Below are 26,576 nucleotides of genomic sequence, written 5' to 3'. Positions count from 1 at the left end.
AAAACCAGTGGGATATTCGCAACACATGCTGCCGCATCAGACCAACTGCAAGTATCGTCTGAGGGAAAGAGTCCAAGAAGAAGATGCGAAAGCTTCAGGATGAGGTGGGAGCGCACGTTTCTGTTTGGTGACCAGGGAAAAACGGTTCCAGCCTGGCCGCGCAGTCGTGATTCATCAGCAGTACTCACCAGAAAGTGCTCCTTTGCATGGCCGTTTAGTTCAGTATTCCGAATTTCTCAGTGGGGAGAAATTTCTGTACCCTGGAAGACTGCAGAAGGCACCTGGAAGAGCTCTCTGCTGCTAAAAGTAACAGTGCTATGGAACGATGGAATGGGAAGTTGCCTGAAAGATAGCAGAGGGCAGTGGAACTGAATGGTGATGATGTTGTGCAGTTGTAATTTTGGGGAAAATGAAAAGTGTGCCGTTCATTGCATCTTACAGTAAAAAGCAAAGGAACCTTTCAGTCAAGGCATTAGTGGGATGTGCGTTGCCTGTGTCAGTCTCTGCTGCCATCACGTGGCCATTTTGGGAATGACACCTTAGTGCAGGTCAGCAGGAAAAGCGGTTGATTATACGGGAGTATCAGTGACTGTTGATTTTTTTTTAAGACTGTTTTGAGGTACAAGTCTCAGATCCCAATGTTACTCACCAGTTCCTTGGGACCTCTTTGTACGAGCACATCATCTGGACCAGCAACGATTTGGGGCTGTCCCATAGGTTCTTTTCTTCTATTATATCTTTAAATTATTCTTTGTATATATAGAAGTTATTTATTTCTGTATGTTATTTATCACATAATTTACTAAATTGTATTATTTATAATAACTTCAAGTTGATCTTCATGAGTTGTCAAGGTAAATAAGATATCATGCAAAAATAAAATTACATTACTTTAGTTGTACAAAATATGAAAAAATAGTTAAAGCTTGACTAAAACATGAAACATGAAGAATTTAAAATGTGTTAGTTATAAGTTCATTAGTAATTAAATAATATAGTAACATGAATCTTAGCATTATAAATGAGTTCAGGGTCTGGAGCAATGGTGTACTAGAAATCAGAAGTATTTTGTAAGTAAAATTGTGCCCCCTATAGGTTATCTGAGGAACTCACAATATGACAAATGTCCACATTTTCAAAGAAGAGAACGTTTGATGGTGAATTCTGGAAAATAAAAGAGTAAGATTGTAGATTCTAAGTTATTTTAAGAAACAATTACTGAAGAGTGATTTATGGGCAATGAAAAGAGACAGTGAGCCCCAGTGCTGTGGTTTATCATGTGTGGTTCAGTCTCTTAAGGTGTCATATCTTCCTTGGCTTCTGATCTTTCGTGGGTGTCTTCTTAGCCAAGGACATTCATCCCCAGTCTTTGCAAGATGGCTGGCATTGTTATTTATTTTTTGTTGTTGCTCTTTAGCTCTCAGCCTCCAGGCTGCCTGTCCAGAGAGAGGCGTGATTTCAGATCCAGGGTGCAAAGTCACATGCTGTTTGTATTCTAATGGACTCTTCATCCTGCTCCATACAGAGGAGGGTTTCTCATGGCTACGGATCATTCTTTCTCCTGGGAGATTTTTCTCTGCATTGTAGGTGCTTATTCGCAGTCCTTACCTCTGTTCTGTGCATGCCAGTAACTCCCACCTTAACCCCACCCTAATGACAGTCTGAAAGGTGTCCACACAATGTGCCAAATGTCCCCTTGGGGGGAAAGTCAACCTCAGGTGAAAACCACTGATCTTAAAGATGGATCATCTTTGGAACCTGAGTGATCTGGCCTTGGTAAGAAGTGTTTTTACTGTCAACCACGCAAATTATTTTCTGACTCCAATTGTGATTTATTTTGAGGTGGTTATTTAGAAGTCTATTTCATAATTTATAAATATAAGTACTTTGTAGTTATCTGCTGTTACTGATTTCTTGATTAATGGTAGTGAAAGCAAGAAATATATATAATTGTAAATAAATGTCAGTCCTTTGATGTGTGTTGGAACTTGCTTTATATCACTATATGGTCACTTTTTTTAAAAGTTCCCAGGGTGCTTGGAAAGCATCTGAGGCGTATTTGCAGTTTTGTGGTGTAGTGAAGTACTTATGCACATTGAATGCAATTTGTTTCTCATGTTATTTTTGTTGTATTTTTACCAATTTTTGTGGGCTGTATTGAAACAGAACCTGAATGATAGAGGTTTGTTAAATCTCCTATTGTGATTATTATTTTGTGTATTTTTCCATATAGCTCTGTTCTATATAATTTTGAATTTATGTTATTAAGTGAATAAAAATTTGGAACTATCTGGTAAATTGAATTTGCCGATATGAAATACTCCTCTTTATTTGTAGTAGTGGGTTTTTTTTTTTTTTGCCTTCAAGTCTACTATAGGTTATGTAATTTTCATTTGGTTAATGTTCGTGTAGTATATTTTTCCCATTCTTTCACTTTATTTTTTTTTGATATATTTATTATGCTATTAGTTGTCCCATTTCTGCCCCTTCACACAACTCCATCCTGCCCACCCCCTCCCTCCCACATTCCCCACCCTATAGTTCATGTCCATGGGTCATACTTATAAGTTCTTTGGCTTCTACATTTCCTACACTATTCTTACCCTCCCCCTGTCTATTTTCCACCTATCATTTATGCTATTTGTTCTCTGTACCTTTCCCCCCTCTCTCCCCCTCCCAATCCCCTATTGATAACCCTCCATGTGATCTCCATTTCTGTGGTTCTGTTTCTGTTCTAGTTGTTTGCTTAGTTTTCTTTTGTTTTGGTTTTAGGTGTGGTTGTTAATAACTGTGAGTTTGCTGTCATTTTTACTGTTCATATTTTTTATCTTCTTTTTCTTAGGTAAGTCCCTTTGACGTTTCATTTAATAATGGCTTGATGATGATGAACTCCTTTAACTTGACCTTATCTGAGAAGCACTTTATCTGCCCTTCCATTCTAAATGATAGCTTTGCTGGATACAGTAATCTTGGATGTAGGTCCTTGCCTTTCATGACTTGGAATACTTCTTGCCAGTCCCTTCTTGCCTGTAAGGTCTCTTTTGAGAAATCAGCTGACAGTCTTATGGGAACCCCTTTGTAGGTAACTGTCTCCTTTTCTCTTGCTGCTTCTAAGATTCTCTCCTTCTGTTTCATCTTGGGTAATGTAATTATGATGTGCCTTGGTGTGTTCTTCCTTGGGTCCAGCTTCTTTGGGACTGTCTGAGCTTCCTGGACTTCCTGGAAGTCTAGCCAGACTGGGGAAGTTCTCCTTCATTATTTGTTCAAATAAGTTTTCAATTTGTTGTTCTTCCTCTTCTCCTTCTGGCACCCCTAGAATTCGGATGTTGGAATGTTTCAAGATGTCCTGGAGGTTCCTAAGCCTCTCCTCATTTTTCCGAATTCTTGTTTCTTCATTCTTTTCTGGTTGGATGTTTCTTTTTCCTTCTGGTCCACACCATTGATTTGAGTCCCAGTTTCCTTCGCATCACTATTGGTTCCCTGTACATTTTCCTTTGTTTCTCTTGGCATAGCCTTCATTTTTTCATCTACTTTTCGAACAAATTCAACCAATTCTGTGAGTGTCTTAATAACCAGTGTTTTGAACTGTGCATCCGATAGGTTGGCTATCTCTTCCTCGCTTAGTTGTATTTTTTCTGGAGCTTTGAAGTGTTCTGTCATTTGGGCCATTTTTTTTTTTTTTTTTGTCTTGGCGCGTCTGTTACTTTAAGGGGTGGAGTCTTAGGTGTTCACTGGGGCGGAGTAACGCTGGTCGCTGTGCTGTGACGCTGTATGTGGGAGGGTCCGAGAGGGATCAATGGCGCCTGCTCCACTCTCCACCGGACCTCGTCACCACCTTCGCTACCCACAATCAAATTGGGTCCCCCTGGTGCTGGTTCCCGAGTGGGTGGGTCTCTCCAGCGACCTCTCCTGTGAGGCTGGGAGTCTCTCCTGCTGCCGCCCCAACCCCCACGGGTGTTTTCAATCAGAGGTTTGAGGCTTTATTTCCCCGCACTGGAGCCCTGGGTTACGAGGTCTGCTTCGCTCCCGCCGTTCGTCCAGGTTTATCTGTGCTCGAGTGTGGGGCCGAGGGGTACTACCCGCCGCTCTGCCTGCCCCGTTCTCCGCTACTCTGAGTCCGGCCCTCTCGGTTTATCTGTGGGCGAATGTGGGGATGCAGGGTCTGCTAGTGGTCAGACTGCCTGCCCTGTTCGTCCCACACTCCGCCAGTCTCGGTCCCGCCACAGCAACGTGAGTCCTCTCCGCCCCTCCTACCGGTCTGGATGAATGTTTATTTTTTATTTACTTGGTGTTGGTCCCCCTTGCTGTTCGATTTTCCGTCAGTTCTGGTTGTGCGAGGCGGCGCAGTGTGTCTACCTACACCGCCATCTTGGTTCTCTCCATTCTTTCACTTTAGATCTCTTGGTATGTTTCAGATAGCTCTCAGTGTTTTATGTTCGTTATGAGTGGCTATCAAAATCAATTAAAGAATTGATTTGGGTGGAGGATGTCATGTAGGGGGCCCAATATTTTTCCCATTTGGTTGTTCTAACACCTTTTATTTATCACAAATATTTTCCCACATATGTAAAGAGATATCTTTATCCTAGAAAATAACCATGGCACCTCACATCACTGTCTCATTTATGCTCTTCTGCGCGTGGGGTTTCTGACTCTCTCCTGTGAGTTAGGTTCTCCCGCCTATGCATATTTTACATTTGGCCATTTTCATTTGCTAATCTGTGTCATACCTGTTGGATTATTAGACCAGCCCAAAGATTCCTGAGGTCACAGGAAAGGTTGTTTCCCCACCATGTAAGCAAGCAGTCAGATGTTTAATATGAGGTGAATTTGGAGAGTACATGTACGTCACCACTCACTTAAGGAAGGTTTAACAACTTAAGTAAAGTAACTTATTCTCAAAACTGAACGATTATGTCAGTGAAATGTGGAACAATGTACTAATGTAGCTTGTGGATATAAAACTTCTATTTAATGTTTCCAAGGTGGCAATGAAGATGGACAACATTTTGCACTTGGCACGTTGATTTTAAACTGGCTGTTAAGAAAGGGAAGACTGAGAAATTATATAGGATTGTCATCTCATTTCTTCCTAAGAGGTTTAGTTGCCACAGTTTGGTTTAGGAAGAGAGCTTCAGGACAATCACCTCAGCTTCAGACAGTGACACTCCTAGCAAGAGCTTGTTGACCCTCTTACTGTCTCCTTGTGTGTTAAAGTTTTGGGAGTTGCCCAACAGAAATCAACCTGCCAGGTATGCTGCCCTTTTTTCTAAATTACCTGCATGTTCCCCATTTACCTTTGAAATCTAAGACTCTGTTCTTCCATTCTCCAAAGTACCCTATATACCCAATATCACCTCCTTATGTTTGGTATTCATTTGAATATGAATTCCCCTTGCCATTGAATACCTCCCGTTAATTAGATTATGTTAATTTGATTGTTATCCCAGTTCTCAGAATTTAGAAGGTATGGCAAAAATAATGTTTTAAACTCCACAGTGTTGGTGAGCTGGCCGTGTGACAAGCATGGCTGGGACACTAACTTCTAGAAAGTGCAGCCTCTGAGAGAGTATGGACATCTCCTGGCAAAAGTAAGCATTAATATTATATTTTGCTCTGTCAGCCTTTATGGTCTATTTCTGCAGGGCTTGGTACAATTTAGTAGTGCTGAGAGTCACTTTCTTCTCTTGTACGTTTACACTGGCATGAAAAGTATTTGTGAGGCCAGTTGCTTGGACTTAGGAAAGTTCTTCATTGACCGCTGGCTCTGTTTACATTGGGAGGACTCGGTTCTGCTCCTGCATTGGCATCTGGCAACTGGGCTCCATTGCCCAGCTCCGACTCTGGAGTGTGGCTGTGGGGTCCTGGTTACAGATCTAGGTTCTGTCTCCAGGGTCTGTGGCCTGGGGCTGTGTGTCTGGGATGTGGAGTCTCTTTAGTGTGGCTTTGCATGCTGGGTTGGTGTGTGGGATCCACAGGCAGCTCTGGCTCTAGGGTCTGATGGATGGAATCTGGTGTCCAGGGTTCTCTGTCAGTCTCTGGTGTCCAGTGACTGGCATTCAGTGTACATGGTCTGTCCTGGGTCGTGGGGACAGTTTTAGGATTGGGGCGGAGATCTGGCATTCAGCTATTGGTTCTGGCTCTTCTCCAGGGTCCAGGTTCTAGACTCCAGGGCCTGTGTATGTTTTGGTATAGGGTCTCTGTGAACTTGATGCAGATCCCAGCCCACGGGATCTGTGTGCTGTGGCAGGAATAGACAAATTCACACAGACTACAAAAATCCTGTGGGGAAAAAGGGATGGCATGGCCACTCTCAAAGTGAGAGAGGGTGTGAGGGCCAGAGAGAGCCCCTGAGAAAGCCCGATCCCTGCCTGGACAGGCTTTTACTGCTTTTCTGGGCAGTTTACATAGAGGATGGTCCACATTTACTGTGCCCATGTTCACTGTAGGTGATTACCTTTTACACACAACTAAGGACAGAATGCTGCTTATTACACCAAAGAGAAGAATGTTACAGTTCCATGGGGAAAGTGGTTGAACTGGTTACACTCCATACTTGGGTGGTTTAGCACAGGCTTTAGGAAGTTAAAGATACTCAGTAAACATTTGCTGCCTCAATCCAGGGTGAGGGAGTTTCAGGAAAAGCAAGTCTCAGAGGAACCTAGGTACAGGGCAGGCCTGATTCCCCACAGAAGTAGCTGTCCATGGGTGTGGGTCCTGCCTGCCGGACCTCATTCCCACTGGCTTTTCCGAGTGGGAGCTGGGCTACATTTCCCCCACGTGGAACAGTTCCCTATACTCCATCTTGGCCGGCAGTCCCTGGTTCTACCCTTTTGCACTCTGCCTTTATGTGGGTGGGAGACATGCTTGGAAATGTGGTCTCCAGAAAAATGTGTGGTCCTCTGGACAGTAGGGAAAGCATGCATTTGTTGGGAAGCTGCCGCGGTCCAGCCGCAGCAGAGTCCAGGGGGTCCCGAAGGTGCTATGAGGCGTCAGCCATGGGAGACAGACGACATCACGCCTCAGAGGACAGTGAAGCTCTGTTCCGTTTATTGCAAGCACAAATGGATTTTTATATTTTCCTTTTTGGCATAGATTAACATTTGCAAGTGCATAACATGATCAGTTAAGCAGAAACATCAATACAAAGGTAACCAGGAAAAGTACGAAAGTTTCCATGGATTTAAGTATATTAAACAAAGATTGTTTTGACCAAAGTTTCCATAGATTCAGTTATAGTGAACAAAGATTATTTTAACTAGGAGAGTTATAAATCAGACGATTAGACATTTTCAGAAATTGTTCATAGGGCAAAAGTATACAGTAGATTGAGCAGAGGCAATAAGGCTTTTGTGATATCTAACTTAGCTATCTATCTTTTCTGTCTAAAATGTTTCTCTGTGTACTATAAACTTTAGCTTCATAGTAACTGTTTCTGTATACCTAATAGCTAACCAGCTTTTCTTATTTCTATGGCTGTCTAATTGATATATATTCTTATTTAAGGTAAAGGAGGGGCTTGTTGACTAGAAACGTATTGGTCTGATTATATCCTGTTTGTGTCAGCTGCTGGTAAATTCTAAGAGTGGTGATCATTTCCAGGAGGTTCCAGATGATTAAACCAGTAAAAATGCAGATTCCATTAAAGAGAAAGAACAAAATCACACGCAAATCCCAAGTAATGCCACGTCCTCCAGGCCAGGATACGCTTCTTTGAAGACATATCCCCCATGTCTGGACTTTGTCAAACAACACGGTTGACCGTACTGGAACTGGACGTGGCAGGAAGCACCCTGCCTAGTTTCAGAAGCTGTAAACCCCTATGGCTAAGGCTGAATGAAAGACCTTGGGACCATGAGCCATTAAGGAGACAAAGCTTATCTCCCTGGCAGGGGCACAGCCCCTGCCCTATTTACTTTACCCTGCTTGGCCCTGAGCCTGACCAGTTAGCCAATGACGGGTAAGATTCCTCAAGGGAGGGATGACCTAAGACAGGCATGGTCAGGAAGAGGTCCTCAGGGAAGGACTTGGGGGGCTATAGAAAAAGGGGGATGGACCCTCGCCCCTCAGCTTTGACATAGACTGAGCGCTCATTCTGTCTGCAAGAAGTCTCCTAATCTCTTGGCTGCCTTACTTCCCCTGCCTGACTGAAGCCTGAAACAATGACAGAGGGCGGTGCAACCCTGTGCTGGAAAGGGTGGTTCCCTGGTGGCCTGATCAGGCCTAAGAGAGAATACACAAAACCCTGTGACCTGCTTTGCTAAGAATGCCCTCAGGTTTCTCATAAGGGTCCAAGCATGAGATGAGTTTGTTTCCCAAAGTTTTACAGCCCTTTAGCTACTGACCCTGACTGAGAATAAGCCCTCAAAGTTCTTTGTATGTTATCTATTGTTTGATCCTGACTGCCTGACAATGACTGATGAGCTTTACCTATATTCCTGTGCAAATTGAACCCAATAAAAGCCCATTGAGGAAAAGGCTCTTACCCTTCCCCTTTGATAGATAAACCACTTTTCCTCCCCCAGCAGATCATGTCTTGGTAGACTTATTTTTATCCCTGGCAGAATGGGGTATCTGTGAGCAAAGCTACCCCACATACAGTTCTATGAACACAGTCACAGTGACCCTGTGATGATGACTCAGGAGTGGGGGGCATTGCCCTGGAGAAGGGAGGCATTGCCTCTGGGGAGGCTTCTGGAACGAGGGTCCCTGCACATACCTGGCCCCAGGCCTGCCCTGAAATGAGCTAGCCAAGTCTCTGAATAAGCCATCTCCTGGATGCTCCTCTGTTTCTCCATCCCTAAGGGGGGATCCCCTTATGGATGGAAAGACAGGGGGATCTTCACAGTGGGGAGGCCTGAACTGTAGGAGCCCACACGTTTCCCGCAAGTTAGGTGAGTGTCGTGCACCCTGGCCTCGGGGTCCGAGCTCTGGGGAGGCAGAGGACCACTCCCCGAGGTCTACAGGTGTCCTTCGGGGGATCAAGGGATGGCATGGGCACTCTCCAGGCGAGAGAGGGTGCCAGGGCCCCAAGAGAGCCCCCCAGGAAAGCCCGAGCCCTGGTGCAGAGGCTCCTGTTGCCTCCCCAGGCTCCTGCCATGGGGCCTGGTCCTGCTCGCCTGGGCCCAGGTTCACCTCAGGTGAATGCCTTTTGCAGTGCGGCCCCTCTGCCAGCGTCACACCAGGACTCTGCCCCTCTCCCATGCCCATGCTGAAAGCCACAGAATATTGAGTTTATGGTGTTCTCTCTGGGCTGTGCTGGTGGGGGGAGAAACAGGGAAGGGAAACAAAACCCAAGACACACACCTTCCTTTAAAAAAGCATAAAAGAAAATAATAGTGGCTATTACTGGAATCCACACAGTTCATGTAGACACTCTTCACAAGCCTGGCACTGGGAGGACAGAAAGGTCATCGTCCAGGTCATGGGACTTGGGTGTCCTCCTTTGGGGAACCCACCCCAGCAGGAACAGGGTGGGTTGTGCTTAGGTCTCCCTCATGCAGGAGAGGGTGTGATGGGGTCCTCACTGATTGTTCGCCATCTCTCTGTATTGAACTCGGCTCTGGTTCTAAGAAAAGTGTGACCTCTGGGAGCTGTTAGCACCCTCGCTATGATTATGCAGATGGGGATGTTTACCCTGTTCTCACCCTGAGTCTTGCTGGACTCCCAGCCATTGGGTTCACGGGAATTTTGTGCTCTTGGACCATTGTGGACATCATCTAGGAATGGGTGGCCAGGAATGACCACCATTGTGCATGTCCATTATCCCATCAGACTTCACTTCACAAACAAAAGCTTAAAGATGCAGTAAGTACTAATTTCGAGATGGTGTCAGTGGTGCATGAAGCCCTGTGGGGCCCAGGTACGAGGAAAGTGCATCACAGAAGCTGCCATGTGTGGGCTTCATGAACGCCATACGCAGATGGGGCGCACCTGCCACAGGAGAAACTCGGTTCTTCTTGCCGATGCAGTAAAGGATCACAGATCAGCAAGTGTACTAGCGTGCAAGCAGGGTGTGTTCGTGATACGCTCTCATGGACGAGGACAGGCCTTGCCGAGGTGGGGGTGAAAGGCAAGAGCACCAGGTCCTTCGTCCTGAAGACTCATGTATTTGGTGGGATGGGGGCAAAGAAATCACATATTGACTGGTGGGTAAAAGCGGGGCCAGCCTCCACAGGGGCCGTGCCTACCCACACCTAGGTATGTGTGTGGGGGGTCTGTTAGCCTGAATCCTTATCTCGCTTCAGACCCCCGTTGGTCATCTTGTAAAGCAGATACATGAGAGTTAAAGTTGAGGCAGTTACCCAGTTACCTAAGGGCTCTTTCTGTAAGCACTGGGGACCCTCTCGTAAAGCAGATAGTGGCCAGAGGAAAGCGATTAGCCAAGTTTGTTTTCTGGGTCCTTCCCTTGAGCGCTGTGGACGCCCTCCCATCTTCTAGGCCTTGGGATGAATAGTTTGAAAGCCTTTGCCAAATAGTGGAAACGATACCTAGAATCTCAGCGTGTTAGCATGGTGTTTCTTGTGACGCTGGAACATCTGGCAATAGAACTGGACCAGGCTCAGGACTGCTGAGTTAGTGGGAGACATGTCTTCCTCGGCCTCCCTGCCCTGGCTTACCATCTATCCCACCTAACACACCAGTGCAGGGACATGCTCTTCCCAGTGTCAGTCCTCAGCAGGGGGTGGGCAAGGGTCTTGCTTCACAGATCACGCAGTAGCACCTGCCTGTGTTGAGGAGGCTCTGAGGGTGCGTGGGCTCAGTGGGAGGGTGGTGACCCGGAGGGAAGTGCATCCCCCACCTCAGGGCCGCTGAGTCTATGTGAGGAAAGCAGTGGGGTCTGCTCAAAGTCTGAATTTGTCTACAGACCCCTACACTGTCCTTATCTTCCTCTGTCCAGCACTAAAGACCCGGGAGACATGGGCACTGAAGGCTGTTCAGCAGGACTTGTGATCTCAGCGATTCTCTGTACTGACTCAACTTTGAATGTCAACCCGAAAGGCTGGAGTTCCCATTTCCACTGTACAGACTAGGAAGCAGGCAGAGAGAAGCTGAGAATCTTGCCTTACATCACACAGCTGGAGAAGACAGAGCTGAGACTCACACCCACTACAGACTGATATGGAATCTGTATGCTGTGCACCAACCAGGAAACGCTGACCCTGAAGGGGCAGCAAGGAGAGTGAGGAAGACCAGGTGCCCAGACTGAGCCAGGCTCACATCTGTGCACAAGTGTATGTTCCTCCCTACCAATCACCTCTGAGGCTTCAGATGTTGTAGGAAACCGGAGAAGAGCCCAGAGAAGCCAAGTGAGGAGGGTAGGGGGATGATTAGGAGAAAAGGCCCCCTTCCCAGGAGTCTGGGGAATTCCCTTCCCTGGTGAGTCTGTCTCAAATCCCTCTAGCTCTCTGGGCAGTAACCAAAGTAGATTGACTAAAGACTTATGCATTTGCAGGAGTTGAATTTCTGTAGCTGAGAGTATGAGTTCTTTGTGACTCTTCCCAAACTCTCTGCTTTCAGTGGTGAGGGGAGTGAGGGATGTGGGCTTCATATTTGTATGGAGACAAAACTTGTTAGAATAGGACATCAAAAACTATGAATGAGATTGGTGCTGACATCCCCATATCACTATGGAACTGTTTGTCCATCTCGTCTTTTGTCATGAAACTGGAGGGTTTGTTTAACCAGTTACTTCTGTACTAATTACAATCTTGGGGATAGTAAGGGGCCGTAGACTTCCTATGGCTATTGATATGCAACTTACTGCTAATGACTCACTCAGTCCACCTGCAAACATAGGCCTTCTCCCCTGAGTGTGTCCCCTGGTGTGTGATGAGATGTGACTTACGTGTAAAGCCTCTCCCACACTCCCTGCAAACATAGGGCTTCTCCCCTGAGTGTATCCTCTCGTGTCTTATGAGAACTGACTTTCGTGTAAAGCCTCTCCCACACTCCCTGCAAACATAGGGCTTCTCCCCTGAGTGTGTCCTTTGGTGTGTGATGAGAACTGATTTGTATGTAAAGCCTCGCCCACACTCCCTGCAAACATAGGGCTTCTCCCCTGAGTGTATCCTCTCGTGTCTTATGAGAACTGACTTTCGTGTAAAGCCTCGCCCACACTCCCTACAAACATAGGGCTTCTCCCCTGAGTGTGTCCCCTGGTGTGTGATGAGATATGACTTCTGTGTAAAGCCTCGCCCACACTCCCTGCAGACATAGGGCTTCTCCCCTGAGTGTGTCCCCTGGTGTGTGATGAGATTTGACTTGCGTGTAAAGCCTCGCCCGCACTCCCTGCAAACATAGGGCTTCTCCCCTGAGTGTGTCCTTTGGTGTGTGATGAGAACTGATTTGTATGTCAAGCCTCGCCCACACTCCCTGCAAACATAGGGCTTCTCCCCTGAGTGTGTCCCCTGGTGTGTGATGAGATATGACTGCTGTGTAAAGCCTCGCCCACACTCCCTGCAGACATAGGGCTTCTCCCCTGAGTGTGTCCCCTGGTGTGTGATGAGATTTGACTTGCGTGTAAAGCCTCGCCCGCACTCCCTGCAAACATAGGGCTTCTCCCCTGAGTGTGTCCTCTGGTGTGTGATGAGATTTGACTTCCAGGTAAAGCCTCGCCCACATTCCCTGCAGACATAGGGCTTCTTCCCTGAGTGTGTCCTCTGGTGTGTGATGAGATTTGACTTGCGTGTAAAGCCTCGCCTGCACTCCCTGCAAACATAGGGCTTCTCCCCTGAGTGTGTCCTCTGGTGTGTGATGAGATTTGACTTCCAGGTAAAGCCTCGCCCACACTCCCTGCAGACATAGGGCTTCTCCCCTGAGTGTGTCCTCTGGTGTCTGATGAGAACTGACTTCCGTGTAAAGCCTCGCCCACACTCCCTGCAAACATAGGGCTTCTCCCCTGAGTGTGTCCTCTGATGTGTGATGAGATTTGACTTCCAGGTAAAGCCTCTCCCACACTCCCTGCAGACATAGGGCTTCTCCCCTGAGTGTGTCCTCTGGTGTCTGATGAGAACTGACTTCCGTGTAAAGCCTCGCCCACACTCCCTGCAGACATAGGGCTTCTCCCCTGAGTGTGTCCTCTGGTGTGTGATGAGATGTGACTGCCGTGTAAAGCCTCTCCCACACTCCCTGCAAACATAGGGCTTCTCCCCTGAGTGTGTCCTCTGATGTTTGATGAGATGTGACTTCCAGGTAAAGCCTCGGCCACATTCCCTGCAAACATGGGGCTTCTCCCCTGAGTGTGTCCTCTGGCCTCTAATGAGATGTGACCCATCACTGAAGCTTTGCGAACACCCTCCATGCTCGATCGTTACAGTTCTTGACATTCCTACTTTCACAAACAACTTGCCTGTGTCCTCTGGTCTCTCTTTCTGGCCTCTACGGGGCTCTTCCTCCATCATTCTCTCATGCTCGCTGGAGCTCCTCATCCATTCTGTGGAAGGTTGGAAAAAGGGTCTTGAGATTCTCCTCTGACTGATCCTTTTAAGCAAAGGTTTGGACGTTTCTTTGACTTCTTGACCTTCAGCTTTATCATTCCAGCTGTGTGTATTAGTATGTCGGTGCTGCTGATTCTGATCCTCTGGGCAGGGTTCCTCTACTTGGAGGTGTTTTCTTGCAGATGTTCCTGAGAGACTCTGACAGGGATGATTGAGTTCCATGTGCTGGCTGAGGAACTTCTGACTGGAGAAGGCCAGAGGGCAGGAGGGACATGGGTGGATCTCTGGCTTTGGTTCCGCTGAAAGAGAAAGGTTTGGTCAGGGCATATGTTGACGAGAATGCCTGGGCTGCACGACTTGGCTGCTGGTGAGACCTGCCCCATGAGTCTTTCTTACTGTGGTGACAACGCAAGCTCCGTCTCCCACAAAGTGTCCACTCGCAGCCTATTTTCCTTTTTAGTTTTGTGCAGTGCACCTTCTTCAGAAATCCAGAAAGCCCCCATCAGGAGGGTCTGTTCTAATATTGCCCAGACTAGGGGCTTTCAAGGAGCACGAGAGGCCATTTCACTCCTCTGTGTGGATGGGACTGCAGTGACCTTTCCCTTCTATACGTATCTTCTAAGTCGTGTTAAAGAGCAAACCGCAGGCCCCAACTAGGAATTGCTTCTCTGTTTTCCTAAACAGTAAAATAAAATGTCCTCCCTGACCTTGCTTGTGTGGCTCAGTGGGTTGAGTGCCAGCCTGCGAAGCAAAGAGTCGCAAGTTTGACTCCCAGTCAGGGCACATGCCTAGGTTGTGGGCCAGGTCCCCAGTAGGGGGCATGCGAGAGGCAACCACACATTGATGTTTCCCTCTTTCTCCCTCTTCCCCTCTAAAAATAAATAAATAAAATCTTAAAAAAAAAAATCCTTCCTCAAGCCTCACACCAGACATTTATGCTTCATTTCATTCGGTGTTAGCCCATTTCAAATACACCGAGAAGTCGTTTCAAAATATTTCTCCGACCACACTTCTTCCACGCCCGACTCCTGTTCCTCTCTGACCCACTGCCACGCTCTCTCACTTGGAGATGAAACAATCTCTGAGGGGATTCCCCCGTGGAGTTTATTTTCTACAAATTAACAAAGCCCAATCAGAACAGAGAACACAGCACTCTGCAGCTGACGACTGCGCGCTTTCACTCAGGAGAGCCCCCAGTGTCTCAACTTGGATCATTGGCGCCGCATTTCCGGGCTGCGGAGCATCTGTCTGATCTCCGTTCTTACCCTCTGTGCTGAGACCCGAGTGACCCCACCTCTTTTCTTCCCTGCACTAGCTGCTCCCTCTGCCCGCAGGTATTGTTGTAAATGTTATCTCCCTAGAGAGCCCTTCTGGGACCACCTGCCACACCGCACCTCCCCTCACACTGATCCCTAGGCTCTCGTCGTGGATGTTTTCTTCAAAGCACTAACCGCTGTGCAGTGTTATGTACATGCAAACACGTGTGCCTGGGTTTCCCTCCTCCACCGTCAGCCCCTCCAGAGCAGTGATTCTCGTCCTCATGTTAAGCTGTACTTCCTGGTCCCAGGACCCTGTGCGCCAGAGTAGGATCTCACCTGACGATTCACTGAAATGACGGACGAATGTGCCCTGCCTGAAGGGTGTGGCTCGGTGGGTTGGGTGTTGTCCCACAAACTGAAAGGCTACAAGTTCGATTTCGTCAGGGCACATGCCAGGGTTGTGGGTAGCTGGGGCGTGCCAGACAACCGATTAATGCTTCCCTTGCACACTGATCTTTTTCTCCCTCCTTTCCACTCTAAAAAAAGATTTATTTTCAGAAAATGGGGGGAGAGAGGGAGAGGGAGAGAAACATCAATGTGTGGTTGCCTGTCACACGCCCCCTACTGGGGACCTGGCCCACAACCCAGGCATGTGCCCCAAACGGGAATCTAACTGGCGACCCTTTGGTTCCCAGGCCGGTGCTGAATCCACTGAGCCACCCCAGCCAGGGCAAGATCTTTAAAAAATGATGAATGCCTATAAACAAAAACGTTTTATTTAGAAGTATGGAGGACATTTAAGAAGAAACAGCTATAAGTATCAGAAAAACTGCCTTGGTGAGAGAGCTGGTTAGTGCTTGAGAACTTTTTTTTTTTTTTTTGCCTCTCAGCCTTTCAGCACTATATGCAGCTGTATATTTTGCGCATGAAATACTTTAAAAATAAAAAACAAAAATTTTGCCTAAGAGTCAAAGGCATATGAATGAATTGTGAATTTCTGAAGCATCTGATTTGAAACTTTACTGACTTTAGATTGGATTTTACTCTACTTAGGAGTTGGATCAGGAATATTTCTATGGAGAATTCTCTCTTCTCTTTCTGTTTTGAAGAACAATGGTGCCCACCTCTCCCGGCTACGAGCTCTCTCTTCCACTTGCTGCCCCACTTGCTGCCCAGCTCCTGGCCATACTCGTCCCCGCACCAGACCAGCAGCTCACAGCCCGGCCTGACGACCCGGCATGTTCGGTAGAAAATCTGCCTGTGGTATTGAAAGGCCACCAGGTTCTGCTCTTCATCATCCCGGGCGCAGTTCACATACCTGGGATTGAGGCAGATGAAGGGAAAGAAAAGCACAGCAATGCATTCCCACTACCTGAAAAGCCCTTCCCGGACCACCTGCCACACCGCACTGTCCCCTCCAGCAAAGCAAAGTCCATGTCCAGCTCCTCACTGACTCTTTCGGCCCTCAGGCTCTGGTGTTGCTCACAGCCCCTACTGCCCCTGGGGACCTTCTGTTCAGCGTCTGAGCGTCTGTCAGCGTGTCATGTGAACTCCTACCTCCAAGTCCTGCTTGCAGTGCTAATGCTGCCTAATACCATTATGTAAAACCCAGTTCCAGACTTAACCTGCACCCTGACTGGCCATAATATCCAGTGCTCTCTGGCTTCTCCAAACTCTAAATCAAGTTGTCTCACACCACAGAACCTGGTGCTTGATCTAGGGCCTGCTTCTAAATTAGCTCACTAATTATTCAGTACTCAGCCCACGTGTTTTCTCTTGAGAGGCCTTTCTCCAGCCCCCCTACACTTTATTTAGGGTACCATTCACTTGCCTTCCCAAGGATACCATAGAAAATTAGAGGTCTTTTTGTCTTAGTAGAATAAAACAGAACAATAGTAGTTGATTCCCATTCTGTTATCCATGATAAAAGAGAGCCCCTCTCAGGAAAGGGGCCCGTGACCACTCCTCTGCAGGCCTCAGAGACCAGCTCTAGTTAGAAGTGAGGCTGGGCCGGTTTGCTGCCCTCCCAGGTTTAGGCCGTCCTTGGTTTGTGCTATCTTGACACTGTGCACTTCTTGGAAATTATACTTAAATGTTTCTAAAAGCAATGTTTTATGTCTGTCTGCAAGAAGTCCTCCATAAGGACATGGGTTGTGTGACCTGTTCAAGTAATGTATTCCTTCATCTAACCTGGAATATAGTGAGTGCTTAATTAATGCTCATTTGATACATTAAAGTGTAATCCAGTGTCCCTGGTGAATCTAGGCTCTTCAAGGTCCTTTCCAGTGCCCAGACTGTGTCTAGCAGAGAGCTTTACATTTTGAGGACATATGCTGTACTTTTTTCCTAAATGTCCCCTGAAATGAAAGAATACTGTATGGAGAAAAAGAGGAAAAAGGATTAAGGGAGACCGCTGAGCGAGGCATGATGAGAGGGAGAGACATATGGGCTTGTGGGGGAATGAGTGTCCCCTCTGGCACCCAGAGACCCGTTGACCTCACCTCATCCAGTTGGCCCAGGATTTGTCCTTTCCATCCACATACCCATAGCAGTTTCTCCCTTTGGTGATCTGCATTTCAGAAAAGAAGTTAAAGACCTTTTATTTTTTTCATGTGGAGGTAATAGTCAGAATTATTTTACTCTACTGTCATCAAAGCTCTTGCAGCCTGCATGGGGATTCCACTGCCAGTTGTGACCACACGATATTTTCCTTACTCATCATCTACACATCTGAGTCTGGCTGTCCAATCAGAGCAGGAGCCCCACAAGGGAGGAGCCACTCCTTTGTGTCTGCACCACTTTGCTCCCACTTACGCTCTGATCCTTAAACAGGAGCTCTGTGTTCATGTGAAGTCCCTTCAGTACACACAGCTAACCATGTTGTCCCTCCATGTCTAGCATGTAGGAGGTGAGGTCCCTCCAGGCCTCAGAAGGAATGTGGGAAGCCAGAGGACAGTGGAAGAGGCAAATACTTCTCACCAGCCAGGAGTATCTGCTCTTGGCTGCCTCTTCATCTTCTGTGATGTGTCCTTCATAAGGGCCAAAGTGCAGACCCACTGGCAAATCAGCTGCCTCATTCCACACTCCAAGCCCAGCCTCAGGGATGCCCGATGGCCCGATTCTCAACCCAGGGGGCAGGGTGAGGGCCGAGCGGTTGGGATGCCCCTTGTCCACTGCACTGTCCTTTACAAATGCAGGGGGCCCATGCACAGCACAGCTGTCGATGAAGAAGTTCTGACACTTCTCACAATCTGGAGGCGAGAGCAACAGGGGTTAGGAAAGGTACAGCGCATGTTCCTGGACACAAAGAGCTTCAGAGGGCATCCAGCACTGACATCACTGAGACTCAATGCTGTACTCCAGGTCACTAGAGGGAGGGAATGATTTGGGGACCAAAGGACTGGATGAAATTACTGTATTATAACACGCTTCTCAGTGAGGGTCACTTACAGAGGTAGTCATCATCCTGGGGCTCGCCGATCTCTTCTTGTAGGCTGTACATCTTCACTTCAATCTCCTTTCTCCTGAGTTCTAAGTTGGAGAAGGCCAGGTGAGCGAGGTTGGTGGGGTGTGGAGTGTTAGTTCCCATTTTGTCATATAACACACAATCTCCTCCCATCAAATTATTACCCGTCCTTTTGCATATTCTGGCATTTTACTGTTAACTATTGGTTCAGAAGACTAAGACTCCACATTAACTAGAGATGACTGCTTCAGTTTTAGTTTCTAGATCTTCCCATTACCAGGTGTAACTTGCCAACCTGTAACCATTCATAAAGTATTCATGGAGTGCACATTATGCGTTAGGCCTTGAGTAAAGGCCTGGGCACCCAACACCAATAAAGTGTGGTTGCTATTATCACAGATGCATTTGTTGGACATCTTGCGTGTATCGATTATTTTAAATTTAACTTAGAGAGGAACCAAGATGGCGGCGTAGGTAGACACACTGCGACTCCTCGCACAACCAGAACTGAGAGAGAATCGAACAGCAAGGGGGACCAACACCAAGGAAATAGAAAATAAACATTCATCCAGACTGGTAGGAGGGGCGCAGACGGGCACCGGGGTGGAGGACTCAAGTGGCTGTGGCGGGACTGAGACTGGCGGAGTGTGGGACGAATGGCGCAGGCAGTCCGAGCACTAGCAGACCCTGCGGCCCCACATTTGCACAGATAAACCCAGAGGGCCGGACTCAGAGTGGCGGAGAGTGGGGCAGGCAGAGTGGCGGGTAGCACCCCACGTCCCCACATTCGCACACAGATAAACCGGTTGAATGGTGGGCAGCGAAGCAGACCGCGCAACCCAGGGCTCCAGCTCCGGGAAATAAAGCCTCAAACCTCTGACTGAAAGCGCCCCTGGGGGTTGGGGCGGCAGCAGGAGAGACTCCCAACCTCACAGGAGAGGTTGTTGGAGAGACCCACAGGGGCCTAGAGTGTGCACAGGCCCAGCCACTCGGGAACCAGCACCAGAGGGGCCCAGTTTGATTGTGGGTATGGGAGTGAGAGATTGAAATCCGGAGGAGAGTGAGGCGGGCGCCATTGCTCCCACTCGGCCCCTCCCCCACGTACAGCGTCACAGCACAGCGACCAGCATTACCCCGCCCCGTGAACACCTAAGGCTCCGCCCCTTAAAGTAACAGACGTGCCAAGACAAACAAACAAACAAACAAAAAATGGCTCAAATGACAGAACACTTCAAAGCTCCAGAAAAAATACAACTAAGCGAGGAAGAGATAGCCAACCTATTAGATGCACACTTCAAAACATTGTTAATCAGGATGCTCACAGAATTGGTTGAATTTGTTCGAAAAGTAGATGAAAAAATGAAGGCTATGCCAAGAGAAACAAAGGAAAATGTACAGGGAACCAATAGTGATGCGAAGGAAACTGGGACTCAAATCAATGGTGTGGACCAGAAGGAAGAAACAAACATCCAACCAGAAAAGAATGAAGAAACAAGAACTTGGAAAAATGAGGAGAGGCTTAGGAACCTCCAGGACACCTTGAAACATTCCAACATCCGAATTATAGGGGTGCCAGAAGGAGAAGAGGAAGAACAAAAAATTGAAAACTTATTTGAACAAATAATGGAGAACTTCCCCAGTCTGGCAAAGGAAATAGACTTCCGGGAAGTCCAGGAAGCTCAGAGAGTCCCAAAGAAGCTGGACCCAAGGAGGAACACAACAAGGCACATCATAATTACATTACCCAAGATTAAACGCAAGGACCTACATTCAAGATTACTATATCCAGCAAAGCTATCATTTAGAATGGAAGGGAAGATAAAGTGCTTCTCAGATAAGGTCAAGTTAAAGAAGCTCATCATCACCAAGCCCTTATTATATGAAATGTTAAAGGGAGTTACCTAAGAAAAAGAAGATCAAAAATAGGAACAGTAAAAATGACAGCAAACTCACAGTTATTAACGACCACACATAAAACAAAAACGAGAGCAAACTAGGCAAACAACTAGAACATGAGGGTTGTCAATAAGGGAGTGGGAAGGGGAGAGGGGGGTAAAGGTACAGAGAATAGGTAGCATAGATGATAGGTGGAAAATAGACAGGGGGAGGGCAAAAATAGTGTAGGAAATGTAGAAGCCAAAGAACTTATAAGTATGACCCATGGACATGAACTATGGGGGGGGAATGTGGGAGGGATGGGGGTGGGCAGGATGGAGTGGAGTGGAGGGGGAATGGGACAACCGTAATAGCATAATCAATACATATATTTTTTAAAAAAAAAAAGGTAGTTCCAGAACAGTCACGGGAATGTAGGCTACAGTATAGAAAATGGAGTAGCCAAAGAACCTATATGCATGATTCATCAACATGAACAATGGTGTGGGGATTGCCTGCTGGAGTGGGGGATGCTGGGTGGAGGGGGGCAAAAGGGGAAAAATTGGGGGGACAACTGTATTAGCATAATCAATAAAATATAATTAAAAAAAAATTTAACTTAACCTTTCAAACAATACACGAGCGATGTCTCCTTCTCTTCACTCTACACATTAGCATTCAGGAGCTCAGAGCATTTACAGGATTTGCCCACAGCTCCAGTGCTAACTTCAGCCTCAGCTCAGCCCAGCTTGAATCCGAGTCCATCCGAAGCCCGCCCCCCAGACCCAGGCCATAGTTATCAGCCCTTCTGTAGGACGGAGAGGAACTAATGTTTCCAAACTATGTTCTCTTACCTGATTTTTGTCTAGTGTGCTGTCCAAAGGCACACGCTTCTCCAGGAGGGGACGCTGGATTCTGGGCCTGCTCTGAGTCACTTGCAGTTATCAAATTTGCTGTTCCTGACAATTCCTTCAAACTGTACTCATTGCTTAACGGCACCCTGGATGTTGCCTTCAATATAAGAGTCACATATTAAAAGATAGCATGTATTTAATTTTTTAAGGCCTATGATACATTTTACATGCATGTCTTTAAAACTTCAACCCTTGGAAATACCTAGGGAGTATGAATATTAGAGGGGACAGGGCCAATGCGGGTAGTGAACCCAAGATTAGAACCCTTGCCTTATGGCTCTTTTCTTTCAACTGTCTCTGTGATATTGAGAGTGAAGGATATTGGGAAGAGAATAGAGAAATCGTTGGCAGAAACATCTAGGCAGTAAATAAAATGGTGGTAAAATCTGCAATACCTTGGAAAGAATATTTGTACTTAGATTAGCTGGTTCCCACCAATTCTGTTTGGATAAGGCTGTATCAGTAGCTAGTTGTCTTCAGTTTCATGATCTATAAAACAAGCTAATTTTTAATGTTATAGTAAACATGAAATAATGTTCAGTGAAGCGTTCTGTGAATTGTGTGATACAGTATGAATGTGAGGTTACAGTCCTGCCATCAATTTACCCCTCAGCTCTCTCCATATTTCAAATCTCACAGAAATTACCTTCCGTGTTCATTGATCATCTTCTAGTTTAATTTGTAATTGTGAAATCATTCATTCGGCAAACATTTGGGGGCCCTGATCTGGGCCTGTGACTTCTGAGAAGTCTCAGGTATGGACTAGCCTCTCAAAGAGCTCACGGTGCAGAGGTAGGCAGGCTGAACAAACAATTCTAAATAGGATGAGAGTGGCCTCATTAGAATTCAGAGAAAGAAGCTGTTACTTCACCTTACAAGAAACGGCATTTGAAATCAGTTCCCGACGGATGAGTTTCTGTTGAAGAGTGTGTAACCTATGTGAAGTCCTCAAGTCATGTTATTATTTGTTGTTTCTCAATCACCAAACCTGAAGCTCCTCAGGGGTAGGAGATGCTTTCTTTGATTAGAGTGGGAGGCTGTGATCCTGGACATTTTACATTCTTCTTCATCTGGGCATACACTGTACAAACTGCCTACATATCATACGCTTTCCTTACTCAGAGGGTCTCAGTGCACCTCTCACTGGAGCAGAAAAGAACTTCGGTTGAAACCATCAGTCAGATGAATGATGTAATGACATATGGATAAGACAATGTAAACTCTAGAAACTATGAGAGTTTATTTTTCTAGTTTTTAAAAAAGATTTTATCTTCTTGAGAGAGGGGAAGGGAGGGAGAAAGAGAGGGAGAGAAACATTGATGTGAGAGAGAAACATCGATCAGTCACCTTTCACATGCCCCCCAACCGGGAACCTGGCCCACAACCCAGGCATGTGCCCTGACCAGGAATCAAACCGGTGATCTTTCGCTTTGCAAGAAGACACCCAACTGGTCATGCTGGCCAGGGCAAAACCATGAGCGTTGTAATGAGTGTGTAAGTGGTTTAGAGAAGACACTATGGATTAGATTGCATTACCTGATACCGTGATCTTAGACATATAGTCAAACATTTCTGTATCTCTGAAAGCTCACTTTCCTCATCGTAAATGGTGACAGTTATAGTACCTACCTCCTCAGGTTGTTGTAATGTAAGTGAATTTATTCACGTAGAATGTTTAAAGTCTGAAACATTGTGAGAATGAAACAACTGGCAGTTACTATTGTTGCTGTCGTTGTTAACTGTTAAGCTGATGATGAGCCCTGGCTGGTGTGGCTCAGTGGATCGAGCGCTGCCTGCAGACTGAAAGGTCACCAGTTCCATTCCCCGTCAGGGCACATGCCTGGGTTGCGGACCAGGCCCCCCAGTTGGCGACGTGCAAGAGGCAACCTATTCATGTTTCTTTCGCACATGTTTCTCTCCTTCTTTCTGCCTCCATTCCCCTCTCTAAACAAATCAATTAAAAAAATCTTTAAAAAAGGATAATGTTGGACAATGTGTTGAACAGACCAGGAAAGGAAGGCAGAAGTTCCCAGGGTACTTTCTGCATTTTCCTACTCCTACCTGCATTTCTATCTATGAGGAAAATTTTCTTGTCAACAGGATTTGGGAAATACTCACCTTCTGGTGCTTACTCCGTTCCCTTCTGAAGGTCACCCAAGGTTTCACTGAAAGATGGTGAGAAATCAGTGTTTTGGTTGGTAAATGTTTCCAAAATCTGGAGGTTCTTATTAAGGACACAGAATTCTGAATGAGAATAGTCCAAGAACAATCCAAGGGTGATTAGAAAAGGTTTTCTGAGGTATCATAAGGCTTAGGCTTCTGTTGGAGCCATCAACTAATTTCATTAGAAAGATAAAGAAAATAGACAGAGTGTCATCCACACTTCATCCTATGTTCATACAGCATCTATTACATTTATTAGAAATAAATGGGCCTCTCCTGACAAAAATGTAGTAAAAGTGACTGCACAGAAACTCCCTGTCTTTAACACAACCCTTCCTCCGTCCTGCTTTCTTCATTCAAACTGGCCTTGTCCGGGCTACGGCACCACGGCCACCTCGCCTCCTTTCTCTGGTCCCCTCCCACCTGGGCACATACTGGCCGTCCCCGCCCTTCCTTAATCATTAGACTCTGGTCAGCACCCACAGTCTGCTGACCACAGAAACAGAGAATTCCAGTCAAGTGAAAGATCGGACCTTGACTTCAGCTGTGTTTCAACCCCAGACCCATGGAAGTGGACTGGCCCTACCAAGCGAGCACTCGTGATGCTAGACAGAATGGCACCAGGGCCGACACCAGGAAACGATACAGTGACCAACCCTCCCTACCCGGGGCCTCCCCCAAACTCCCGTAATCACCATGGTTAATACCGTGTCCGTCTGTCCCCATGCAGGCCGCGGGCAGCCGGGTGTTGGAACTCTCCTCACCGGCCAGACTACCTCCCTCTCTTGCGATGACTATTCTGAATTGGTTATTTCTTATTCACTTGTATGTTCTTATACATTTACTGCTTATTACTGTATCTATAAATACATGTGATTATGTTCCACTTGAAAGTTTACACGAATAGCCCCTTACTGTGCGACACACTGTTTGGCATCTTGCTTGTTCGCTGGACAAGCGAACCTGCTCCCTGGTTAAGTCCCGAGATGCAGCCTGACCTAAACAGGTCCGTCTCGGCAGGGCGGCTCTGGTTCCGCCTGCCCCTCACCTTGCTGCCTGGGAGTCCACTCTTCATCAGAGTCCTCAGGGTCCTCCTCCTGGAGCTCCGCAGCTGGCCTGCGGGGGCGGTGACACATGAAAGGGGGTCGCGGGGCCCTGAGACCTGCAAAGAGACAAGACCTTTGAACTGAAAGCAAAGAGCCTGGAGGAGGAACGAGCTCCAGGAAGCCCGTGTGACTGGCTCCCACGGGATGGGAGAGTCTACAACCAGTCGCTGTGGGCGCTGCACTGTCAGCGCCGGCCCTGCTCTGACCCGAAGGAGCAAATCCCCCCTTCAGCGTCCACTCGGGAGTGAGCCGCAGGCGGAGGGAGGGGGCCGCCAGAGCCCGAGCCGGCCCGGCACCTGCCTGTGCACTACCTCGGCTGAGGAGCGTGTCGAAGTTCCTCTTCCGGTTCCGGCGCCGGCCTTTCTCCCAGTCTCCCAGCGCTGCCCACTCGTCCCCAGAGAAGTACAGGGACGCGTCTTTCCAAGCGTCTTCGGCCTGGGGAGGAGAGTGGACGCACCAGTAACTCAGTGATGTGCGTTCGGGCCTGCCTTGCCCCTGGTGCAGGGAGCCGGCGGGGCCTGGTGGTCCTTGTGCTGCAAGCACCAAGCCCGAATCTCTCTGGGTCGGCCGTGTCCCGGGTCCCGAGCGGCTGTTCCTCCCGGCTGCGTCCGGGGCGCCCGCCCGCACTCTGCGCCTTCCCCCGCTTCCCTGACCCGGCCCCGCCGCGCGGAGCCCCGTCTCTCCCACCAGCACCCGGCACATGCGCAGCGAGGGTCACCCCGAGGGCCGGGCGTCTGCGGAGCCCTGCCCCCCGCCGACCCCACAGCTCACCTGAGGCTTCCGCCCCGTCCACCCCGCTTCTCCCTCGGGGTGCTCCTGCGGGGCCCCGTCGCGTTTCATGGCGTCCCAGCCCCGAGTCCGAGGCGCCTGTGGAAGGAGAAAGCGCTGAGAGGGCCGAGCGCCTTTCCTGCGCTGGCAGGGCACCGAGAGAGGGGGACGCGGTGCGCTGCGGGAGGAGGAGCCGGACTCGCCGAGCCGCGCTGCTGCAGACCCGCCCGTGGGGGGCATCCTCATTCTCCCCTTACCCCCCCAGCACGCCGCCTCAGCGCAGGCTCCGGGGCTGCAGCCGGGCGTCGGAGGGCCCGTGGGCGGCAGCGCCAGGAAACGCGCTCTTCCCTGGGGAGGGCTGGGAGTCGCATCGGGTTCTGCAGACACCGGCATGCGACGCAGGCGCGGCCTCCAGCAGACCGCCATCTCTCAGGCTGAAACGCGGGCTTGGTGCTCCAGGCTGCGGACACTTACAGTGCCTGGGGGAGGGGGCGGGGCCTCTGAGGCCGAGATTTGGGGCCTCTCGTCGAGGGGCTTCAGGTTCCCCGCCGTTGAGTTAGTTTCCAGGACAACGGCATTCGGGGTCTCTGAATTGGGGAGCTGTGGTCTTCGCGGGCGAGCTGCAGGTAGGGTGTCCGAGCTGAGGGGAACTGGGGTTTTCAGGCTGTTTGGAGGTCTAAGCGTTGGGGGTTAGGAGATGTGGGGTCCTCCGGGTTAGTGGACGCGGGCCCCTCGATGCTGAAGGGATCTGGGGCCCCGCAGGATAAGGGTATCTGGGGTCTCTTAGGCTGGACTTTGAAGGTCTTGGGCTAAGGGTTCTACATGGCAAGGTTCCCCCTTACCGGTCAGTCTCCCGGGGCCCCTGGCGCGCTGCCCACCTCGCAGGACAGAATTCTCCCAGCTCCCCAGCTTCCCGCCCTCGGGAGGTGTGAGGACGAGGGCGGGGTGAGGATCCTCCTGCCTGGATAGCCACGTGGGAGCAAGCCGCCAATCAGTGCTGCAATCCCAGTGCCCTGCCCACCAATGGGCGGTCAGAAGAAGCTGAGAGGGCGGGGCAGAGGGCGGAGCCAGCCTGTTATTCCAGGATTTGAGACTGGCAGGAGGAAGGCCCGCCCCACCCCGCGGGGATTGGCTGCTCTCGGTCCAGTGAGCTCCTGTCACACAGCCTGCAGCGAGGACAGTGGCTTGGCGGTTTCCAAGGCTTGTTTTCCTGTGACTGGTGAGGGACCCACCCTGCAGGAGCTGGGAGCCCCGAGCCGCGTGGACGTGGCCCTCCTGCCGCCTGACAAAGTGTCTTTGTTCCACCAGACTGTAGTTGGAATCCCCAACTTTCGTCTAGGCCCTTCGGTGCCCTCCTTTTTCAAATGCACTTTCAGCAAGAGCTGCATAACCAGTGAGGATGCCGTCAAGACTGCGTTGCATTCCGGGAAACTGTTAAGTCAGTAAATTCTGACCACCCAATTGGTAGACACAAAGAAAGTTCCAGAGGGTTCAAAGATTTAAACACAACAAATGACATAAGTGCACTGGAAAACACACTGGGAGAATTTTACATCTCAAAGAAGTGGCGTTATGAGTAATAGATA

The 26,576-nt window shown here is 48.4% G+C and overlaps 1 protein-coding gene across 1 annotated transcript; it reads right to left on the bottom strand.

Annotated features, from left to right (window-relative positions):
- Positions 1 to 7,028: 7,028 nt before the first annotated feature.
- Positions 7,029 to 24,924, bottom strand: LOC128779203 (histone-lysine N-methyltransferase PRDM9). Its single transcript, XM_053910878.2, has 9 exons — positions 24,534 to 24,924; positions 24,165 to 24,278; positions 23,072 to 23,118; positions 20,894 to 21,050; positions 18,149 to 18,229; positions 17,678 to 17,949; positions 17,200 to 17,267; positions 15,823 to 16,016; positions 7,029 to 13,738 (listed from the first exon to the last, which is right to left on the bottom strand). The coding sequence occupies exons 1-9, from the start codon at positions 24,922 to 24,924 to the stop codon at positions 11,775 to 11,777; spliced, it is 3,288 nt and encodes a 1,095-aa protein (XP_053766853.2). The 3' UTR covers positions 7,029 to 11,774.
- Positions 24,925 to 26,576: the final 1,652 nt, after the last annotated feature.

The sequence above is a fragment of the Desmodus rotundus genome, chromosome 9, assembly GCF_022682495.2.
Source record: "Desmodus rotundus isolate HL8 chromosome 9, HLdesRot8A.1, whole genome shotgun sequence".
Lineage (NCBI taxonomy): Eukaryota > Metazoa > Chordata > Mammalia > Chiroptera > Phyllostomidae > Desmodus > Desmodus rotundus.
Note: the sequence above shows the minus strand (reverse complement) of the source record. Positions and strands in the feature narration are given on the sequence as shown.

Excerpts from the sequence above, each read along its gene's own strand:
- LOC128779203 (XM_053910878.2), bottom strand. The coding sequence starts at position 24,924 with ATGTGCCGGGTGCTGGTGGGAGAGACGGGGCTCCGCGCGGCGGGGCCG. Across the intron at positions 17,950-18,148 it reads CCAGGATGATGACTACCTCT|ATTGTGAGAAGTGTCAGAAC; the intron begins GTAAGTGACCCT and ends TCTCGCCTCCAG. Across the intron at positions 17,268-17,677 it reads AGAGCAGATACTCCTGGCTG|ATCACCAAAGGGAGAAACTG; the intron begins GTGAGAAGTATT and ends TCTGAAATGCAG.